Source organism: Neoarius graeffei, chromosome 5 (genome assembly GCF_027579695.1).
Source record: "Neoarius graeffei isolate fNeoGra1 chromosome 5, fNeoGra1.pri, whole genome shotgun sequence".
NCBI classification, from domain to species: Eukaryota; Metazoa; Chordata; class Actinopteri; order Siluriformes; family Ariidae; genus Neoarius; species Neoarius graeffei.
The window spans coordinates 102,166,549-102,176,292 of record NC_083573.1 but is presented as its reverse complement, the minus strand read 5'-3'; the positions used below and the strand labels follow the sequence as shown (position 1 = coordinate 102,176,292).

General features: G+C 42.8%; 1 protein-coding gene across 1 annotated transcript in view; it reads right to left on the bottom strand.

Annotated features, from left to right (window-relative positions):
* Window positions 1-752: 752 nt before the first annotated feature.
* Window positions 753-9,744, bottom strand: part of LOC132887198 (NACHT, LRR and PYD domains-containing protein 12-like) — a 77,001-nt gene continuing 68,009 nt past the window's right edge. Inside the window, exon 9 of the mRNA XM_060922670.1 lies at window positions 753-933. Within this exon, the coding sequence (XP_060778653.1) occupies window positions 753-933 (181 nt within the window). The remainder of the gene's footprint in view (window positions 934-9,744) is intronic.

Sequence of the window (9,744 nt, the reverse complement as noted above, 5' to 3'; positions counted from 1 at the left end):
GTTTTAAACATAAATGTGACCTTCTGCTGCATGTAAATGGAAAAACAGAAGCATACTGTACATACAAAACTATTAAATGTTCGATGTGCATTAACAGTTTCTGTTTTGCTGTAAAAGATATTAATAAGAAAATATTTATGAGTGTTGAGTTCATTAAAGTTTATTTATCTCAGCTGGTGTATTTTTACAAACAACTAGAGAAGTGGAAGTGCTGACATGTTGTACACATCTGATTATCACTAAATGATGATGATTTTCAAATCACTTTGTACTGTAAGGGTTTATCCTCATCATCCTCTGTGTGTGAGACTCAGTCAGATCAGGATGAAAACTACAATCTGTAAAGAAGGAGAAAAGGGCAGAACGATCAGATTTGAACATGTTTTTATCAGAATCAGTCATCAGGTTCATGAGAAGAAAAATGTGTCACAGAACACACAAAGCACAGATTCAAGTTTACAAAATACAAAACCATAAAATATCTCAAAATGTGTGTAAATGAAAGGGGAGGGGATCCATTCTTTCTCAGTGAAACACTGTTGCCTGATACAGCCACCAGGGGCAGGCTCTCTTCCACTCTTTTCAGAGAGAGAACACCAACCACACAACAGTGTTTTTATTTATTACTGTACCAACACATTCAGATACAGAATCCCCTCTGGAGTTGAGAAAGAGACATGAAACCACCAAATCACTCTTACTGTGTGTGTGTGTGTGTGTGTGTGTGTGCGTGTGTGTAGACAGTCAGTAACTCACTGTAGTGTCTCCAGTGTACAGTGTGGATCCTTCAGTAGATCAGAGAGCAGCTTCACTCCTGATTCTCCTGGATTATTGTAGTTCAGATCCAGTTCTCTCAGGTGTGATGAGGGATTTGACCTCAGAGCTGAAACCAGAGCAGCACAACCTTCACCTGTAATACTGCAGTCAGACAACCTGTAGAGAGAAACATCTCACAGTTACAGCATAAATCACTCAGCTTTACTACACAACACACACAATCTTTATATACAGGACACTTACTGTGTGTGTGTGTGTGTGTGTGTGTGTGTGTGTGTGTACCTCAGTATCTCCAGTGAACAGTGTGGATTCTCCAGTCCAGCTTTAAACTTTTAAACTTTAGCATGGAACAGAAATGTGAGTGTGTTTCTCTCACACACAGAAATCAGAGGACAGGACGCCACATCAGCACATTTACAGGAGCAGCGACGTCTTTCTGCACTCCACAATCTCTCAGCTACAATTTATTATCACACCATTAGCTTCATGGACAGAACACACACGTGTGAGAGCGAGCAGCCGACAAACACTCCACTCTGACCTGTGTTCAGATTTCTACAAACTAAACACACACACACACACACACACACACACAGTACTCTCTCTCTCTCTCACACACACACACACACACACACACACACACACACACACACTCACTGTGTTACTGTCATTTGGTTTGGTTAATTTCACATTGAACTGATTTTCCAGAGCACCAAACTGTTTGTACAGTGTCTTGCAAAAAGTATTCATCCCCCTTAGTGTTTGTCCTGTTTTGTCGCATTACAAGCTGGAATTAAAATGGATTTTTGGAGGGTTAGCACCATTTGATTTACACAACATGCCAAACACTTTAAAGGTGCATTTTTTTTTATTTGACACAAACAAGAATTAAAATGAAAAAATAGAAATCTGGAGTGTGCATAAGTATTCACCCCCTTTCATATGAAACCCCTAAATAAGAGCTGCTCCAACCAATTCACTTCATAAGTCACATAATTAGTTGATTAAGATCCACCTGTGTGCAATCAAAGTGTCACATGATCTGTCACATGATGTCTGTATAAATCAACCTGTTCTGGAAGGACCCTGACTCTGCAACACTACTAAGCAAGCTGTGGGTGGTAAAAGAGAGCAACTGGACTTGCTTGAAGATTCTTGAAGACGTTTCACCTCTCATCCGAAAGGCTTCTTCAGTTCTGTCTGACTAATAGGGAGTATCAGGTATTTATCCTCTCATGGATGAAAAGCTCACCTAATGCCGCTTTTCCACTACCAACGCGGCTGAGTTGGGCTGAGCCGTGCCGTGCTGAGTTGGGCTGAGTCGAGCCGAGCGGGGCTGTTGGAGTTGCATTTCGACTACAACCGCGCTGAACCGTGCTGGCTGGAAGTGGGTGGACACATTGGGTGGAGTTAGCGAAAGTGGGTGGACGTCAGGTGATGTCGTTAGGCGGCGCAAACAGTGACATCAGTGAGCTTTTAAGCGGTAGTCTCACAACCCGGAGAGTAAACAATAAACATGGAGGACATGGAGTCGTTAGTGTTGCTGGTCTTGGTGCTGTGGCTTGTTGTCACCGACAACGCCAACAGATACTGGCAAGAGCGTATAGATGAGGCGAGGCACATAAGGCTTCATAATTCTCGTAATTCGTAATTCTCATTCTTCCAGGTTTACGGTGTTTACAGATCCCAGCGTGCTCGCGGGGCGTGTGAGGACACTCCTCCTCACCAATCAGTGCACAGGGGAGTGTCTCCTCACGCCCCTAGCCTCACTCAGCTCGGTTTGGCTCGCTTCAGCCCCACTCCAAAACCGTGTGAGTTTTGGGGGCTGAGCAGGGCTGAAGCGAGCTGAGTCGTGCTGTTCTTAGATAGTCGAAACGCGAGCCGTGTGGGGCTGAAGTGAGCTGAAGCGAGCTGAAAAAGGGTAGTGGAAAAGGGCCATAAGGTGTCGTTGAGTCATCCTGTTGGTGTGGGTCACTGGAGGCTGAGTGTGGACAGCCTCGAGAGTCGTTAGGGTTGCCTAACGACTAACGTTAATGGATTGCCTGTTAGGGTGATCAATGGAATGCTGATTCTCTCTGTCCTCCTGTGAGTCACTGAAAACAGCTGGGTTTTGGTGTGCATTCAGTTGTCTGGGAAGTGTACCAAGGAATGCATTGTAGGTGGCCCATAAATGGTGACTTAGACCCCCACCTCTGTTCAGTGATGGCTGTTCCAGGTTGACAAAAATGGCTTCTTTAACTCCTCGCTCATACCAATGATCCTCTCTGGCTAAGGTGGGGTTTACATTAGACCGTATCAGCGGATCATCAGATTAACGTTTTTAAAACGATTAGTGTGCACACAGCAACACCAATACACGGATACGCTCGGCTCCGCAGGCATCCTGAGCTCCAAATCACTCCGCCCTGAACAGCGAGTGCCCTCTGGAGGGTGAGCACTCCAGCCCTGCGCAGCTCACAGAGCGCGCGAGTGTAGTGCACAAGCAGTGATTCGGGACTGAGCCGCTGTGTGTGTGATCCCAGCGCATATCACTTACCACTTGCAAGTGGAAGGATGGCAAGCCTAAAGACAATCATAACTACACAATGGGCAGTATTTGCATCAGTATTTGCAGTATTTTCATACTTTTATACTCTTTAATGAAAGGTGATACAAGGCGGAAGTCCACGCCGTTTTTCAGCAGTCGCGTCACATGACCAACGCCAGCGAATCAGGAAGGTGGATGTCACAGTGACGTTGTCCAATGACAACACCAGCTAGAGCTCAGCACAGCGTATCCACGTATCCGCGTATTCTCAATGTTTACACAGCACCGGAGCTGACACGATCTGGATTGAATACGTGGACCCTGGCGGATTCCCGTTTCCCGGCGTTTCCAGGCAATTTAATGTAAACGGACAGTGCATCCGCGAAGAAAACGAGACAGATACGGTCTAATGTAAACTTGGCCTAAAATGCGTACGTTGCAATCCTGAAATGAGTGTCCTTTGTTGTTAAGATGAAGGTAGACAGCAGAGTCCTGGCCTGAGGAACTGGCTTTCCTGTGTTGAGCCATGCGCCTGTGAAGCGGTTGTTTTGTTTCCCCAATATACGAGTCCATGCATTCCTCACTGCACTGAATGGCATACACTACGTTGCCCTGTTTGTGTCTGGCTATTCTGTCCTTAGGGTGGACCAGTTTCTGCTTCAGGGTGTTACTGGGTCTGGAATGTTATGTTTATAGAAGATCCTCCTGAGTTTCTCAGATAGACCAGAAATGTAGGGAAAGACAATGTTCTTGCATTTGTTCCTGTTATCCTCCTTGTCCATTATGTTCCTTTTTCTGCTCTTGAAGAAAGACCAGTTGGGATACCCGCAGTCCTGAAGTGCTTTCTTGATGTGATTCTGCTCCTTCTCTTTTCCCTCTACCGTTGTAGGGATGCTCTGAGCCCTGTCTTGCAAGGTCCTAATGACCCCCAATTTGTGTTCCAGTGGGTGATGAGAGTCGAAGAGTAGGTACTGGTCTGTGTGTGTGTCTCTTTTCACCTACATTCCCACCACAGAAGCAGTCGAATCTGTTAGAAAATGACTCCTTCAAGACAGCAACTTACTGGATAGGGCGAACCTCACCACGGACCAGATTTGCACCCTGCTTGACCTCTGCCTGACTACCACTTATTTCCAGTTTAATGAAAGTTTCTACAGACAGAAGCATGGATGTGCCATGGGCTCACCGGTGTCCCCTATTGTGGCCAATCTTTACATGGAGGAAGTGGAACATAAAGGTTTGACCACTTTTTCAGGAGTTGCTCCCAGCCACTGGTTCAGATACATGAATGACACCTAGGTTAAAATCAAAACCCATGAGGTGGAAGCCTTCTCTAAGCACATCAGTGCAGTGGATCTCAACATCAATTTCACTCAGGAGGACGTCAGTGGGAATAATAGCCTTCTTGGATTGTGATGTACACATTAGACAAGACAGAAGCCTTAGCATCGAGGTCTCCCGGAAACCCCCCCCCACACAGACCAGTACCTACTCTTCGACTGTCACCACCCACTGGAACACAAATTGGGGGTCATTAGTACCTTGCAACACAGGGCTCAGAACATCCCTACAATGGTAGAGGGAAAAGAGAAGGAGCAGAATCACATCAAGAAAGCACTTCAGGACTGCGGGTATCCCAACTGGTCTTTCTTCAAGAGCAGAAAAAGGAACATAATGGACAAGGAGGATAACAGGAACAAATGCAAGAACATTGTCTTTCCCTACATTTCTGGTCTATCTGAGAAACTCAGGAGGATCTTCTACAAACATAACATTCCAGACCCAGTAACACCCTGAAGCAGAAACTGGTCCACCCTATATTGGCAATAACTCGTATATTGGGGAAACAAAACAACTGCTTCACAGGCGCATGGCTCAACACAGGAAAGCCAGTTCCTCAAGCCAGGACTCTGCTGTCTACCTTCATCTTAACAACAAAGGACACTCATTTCAGGATTGTAATGTACGCATTTTAGCCAGAGAGGATCGTTGGTATGAGTGAGGAGTTAAAGAAGCCATTTTTGTCAACCTGGAATGGCCATCACTGAACAGAGGTGGGGGTCTAAGACGTCATTTATCAGCTACCTACAATGCAGTCCTTGGCACACTTCCCAGACAACTGAATGCACACCAAAACCCAGCTGTTTTCAGTGACTCACAGGAGGACAGAGAGAATCAGCATTCTATTGATCACCCTAATGGGCAATCCATTGATCACCCTAACGACTCTCGAGGCCGTCCACACCCAGCCCCCAGTGACCCACACCAACAGGATGACTCAACGACACCTTAGATGAGCTTTTCATCCATGAGAGGATAAATACCTGATACTCCCTATTAGTCAGACAGAACTGAAGAAGCCTTTCGGATGAGAGGTGAAACATCTTCAAGAATCTTCAAGCAAGTCCAGTTGCTCTGTTTTGCCACCCACAGTTCACTATGACCTGGATGACTGAGAATCTTCACAGACTACTAAGCAAGCAACATGAAAACCAAGGAGCCTCCAAACAGGTCAGAGACAAAGCTGTGGAGAAGTATAGATCAGTATTGGGTTATAAAAAATATCCCAAACTTTGAATATCCCACGGAGCTACATTAAATCCATTATAGCAAAATAGAAAGAATATGGCACCACTACAAACCTGACAAGAGAAGGACCTGCCCACCAAAACTCACAGACTGGGCAAGGAGGGCATTAATCAGAGATGCAATAAAGACACCAAAGATAACACTGAAGTAGCTGCAAAGATCCACAGTGGAGATGGGAGTATCTGTCCATTGGACCACTTTAAACTGTACACCCCACAGAGTGGGCAGGGCTTTATGGAAGAGTGGCCAGAAAAAAGCCACTGCTGAAGAAAAAACACGTTTGGAGTTTTCCCAACAGCATGTGGCAGACTCCCCAAACACATGGAAGATTCTCTAGTCAAATGAGACTAAAACAGAACTTTGTGGCCATCATGGGAAATGCCATGTGTGACGCAGACCCATCACCCTGAGAACAACATTCCGACAGTGAAGCATGGTGGTGGCAGCATCGTGCTGTGGGGATGTTTTTCATCCGCAGGGACAGGAAAGCTGGTCAGGACTGAAGGAAAGATGGATGGCACTAAATACAGGGCAATTCTGGAGGAAAACCTGTTTGAGTCGGCCAGAGGTTTGAGACTGGGACGAAGGTTCACATTCCAGTAGGACAATGATCCTAAAGATACTGCTAAAGCTACACTGGAATAGTTTAAAGGGAAACATTTAAATGCCTTGGAATGATCTAATCAAAGCCCAGACCTCAATCCAATTGAGAATCTGTGGCATAACTTGATTGCTGTATACCAACACTCTGTAAGTCACAACACTATATCCTCCATTCCAAATAAAAATCTAAAATTAGTTGAGCATGATCTAAAGCAGGTACAATGGAATGAAATTATTGGAAGTAAATCATGTGAACATTCATGCAATGACTTGGTAACAGCCTATAAAGATATATTACTAAAACACACTAAAACACTGACACAGAAACCAAAATCAAAACAAAATCTCCCCTGGTTTAACAATGACCTCTGGGACCTAATGAAGAAAAGAGATGCCGCCATAAAAAAGTTTTTAAAATCAAGGTTGGTTACCGATAAATTAATTTTTAAAAGTTTAAGAAATAAAGTTGTAACACAGCTCAGAAAGGCAAAAGCAAATTTTTTCCTTGACATCATAAGAGATGCAAAAGGAAATAGCAAAAAACTATGGAAACACATTGACAAACTTCTTGGAAAGGAAAATCGCAAGTGTGGTAAATTCGAACTCAAAATAAACAGTAGTATTGTAGATGATAGCTTGGCTGTTGCAACTCATTTTAACGATTATTTTATAAACTCTGTGCAACAGCTAGGTCAGTTATTTGGAAAAATAAGCACCTCACAAATACCCATTAGCGCTACATCCTCATTAACCTCATTAACCTTGGCACCCACAAATGAGTAAGCGGTTGCAAAGATTTTATCTACACTTACAAATAGTAAAGCAAAAGATATCTATGGAATGGACACTGCCTTGATAAAAAAACATAAATAATGCATAATTACCCCTTTGACTAAATTGGTAAACCAATCTATTGATGAATGCATCTTCCCTAGTGTATTTAAAAATGCCATAGTGACACCTGTGTTTAAAGCAGGTAATGCACAAGAAGTATGCAACTATCGTCCTATTAGTATTCTCCCAGCCCTTTCAAAAATATTTGAAAGGGTAGTTGTTGAACAATTAACAGACCATCTTGATTATAATAGCCTTTTACATCCAATGCAATTTGGCTTCAGGAAAAAGCACTCCACAGAAACTGCCTGTTGCTATTTCATTGAGAAAATAAAAAAAATATCTTGATCAAGGAGGGGTGGTGGGAGCAGTCTTCCTTGATCTTCGCAAGGCTTTCGATACAGTCAACCACGAGAAACTAATAAATAAACTATTTAATTACGATCTGTCTGTTGACACACAAAAATGGATTAAATCTTATCTTAGTGATCGTTACCAGTGTGTGCGGGTTAATAGTGCACTTTCCTCATCCAAGGCATGTGAAATGGGGGTGCCACAGGGGTCTATTTTGGGGCCATTGCTGTTTAGTATTTACATTAACGACCTCCCACTTGTATGTGACCGGGTTAATATTGTAATGTATGCAGATGATACTGTATTGTATGTGCACGGTAATAATGCATCTGAGGTTGCAACTATACTTTCAAATGAAATGAAAAGGGTTGTAGAATGGCTGCATAGCTCCTGTCTTGTCTTAAACACTGATAAAACGGTATCCATGTTCTTTACAAGCAAAACCAAAATCAGAAACTATCCTGAAATCACAATCAACGGGCAAGCCATAAAGAATGTAACTGAGTTTAAATACCTAGGCATCACTTTTGACCCAACTCTTAGTTTTAAATCTCATGTAAAAAAACTCAGTAACACACTGAAGTTCAATCTATCAAATTTCAGATACATACGCAACTCTCTCACTTCTGATGCATCTAGTTTATACTTAAATGCAATGATTATGTCTCATTTTCTATACTGTATCACAAGTTGGTCACAAGCCTGCAAAACAGTATTAAGACCCCTCAGCTCAATTTACAAAAGTGCCATAAAGATCCATGCCAGGAGAAAACGTTCTTACCACCACTGTCTTGTGCTTCGTAAATATAACATATTGAGCCTTGAAAATCTAATTAGGCATGCAAATCTCTGCCTGCTTTTTAAAATTATACATAATGATGCACCACCACCTTTGAAACAATTTATTTCTTTATGCTCAGAGGTATCAACATGTACCACTAGATCAGTGTCGAGGGGGGAATGTAGTGTCCCACTCCGAAAGACTACATTTGGTAAATCATCTTTTTCTTCTGTAGCCACAAATCAGTGGAATAACCTCCCAACAGAATTAATATCCTGTACAAATTTTAAGTCTTTTTCACATTTGACAAAGAAATGGATATTATCAACTCAATTATGCACACATGGATAGAAAAAGATAGTTAGGGCATTTTATTGAATGGTGTGTGTGTGGTGGGGGTATTGGGGGGGTATATATGTGTGTGGTGGGGGTATGCAGATCTTGCACTTTTTAGTGTGTTTGTGGGTGTGTGGGGATTGTGAGGGATGGGAGAGTCCTGTGGGGGGGGGGATTTTTTTTTTAAACTTTATTTCTTTATTTTTTTAATTCTTATTTTATCTTATTATGCTTGCGTATGACTATTAGGTGTGGGAGGGTAAAACCTACTGAAATGTGAAGTTTTGGTGATTTGGAGAGCATGTCTTGCTCTCTGTCGAGGTTGGAGTGGTAAAACTTATACTCTATGTAAAGAGGGGGTAGTGGGATGGGATAATGCATATTTGCACTGGCTTGCGCATTCCTTTGCACATTTCGTTTAACTTATGGTGTGTGTGTTTGTGAGTGCTTGCGTGTGTGATTGTGAAAAATGACGCTGCTATGTATGCTTTATGAGGTTATCCACTTCTATTTTACTGGTCTAAAATCACTACAAATTGCTCTAATGACAGATTTGGTGACATTTCCTGTACATTTTATTTATCTTTTTTAGAACATCCACCTGCCAAGGGACTACAGGCGGAAATTAGCATGTGCTGCTATAACCTGGTACAGACATCTGTCCTTACCACAAGGATAATGTTTAATTTGTACACTGTCCCTTTTAAAAATAAAATAAACTCTGAAACACAACCCATTAAACTTGAAGGAGTTGGAGTGTGCCTTGAGGAATGGGCAAAAATCCCAGTGGCTAGATGTGCTAAGCCAGTGTTTCTCAACCACTGGGCTTGACCGTTCACTGGTCCCATGAGTGGACCGTGAAGCGCCAGCTAGTGGGCTGCGAATTTTTTTCCCCAAGTTTAAAGCCAAATACTAAATAGTTCAGGATGTCGTAGTGTCCCAA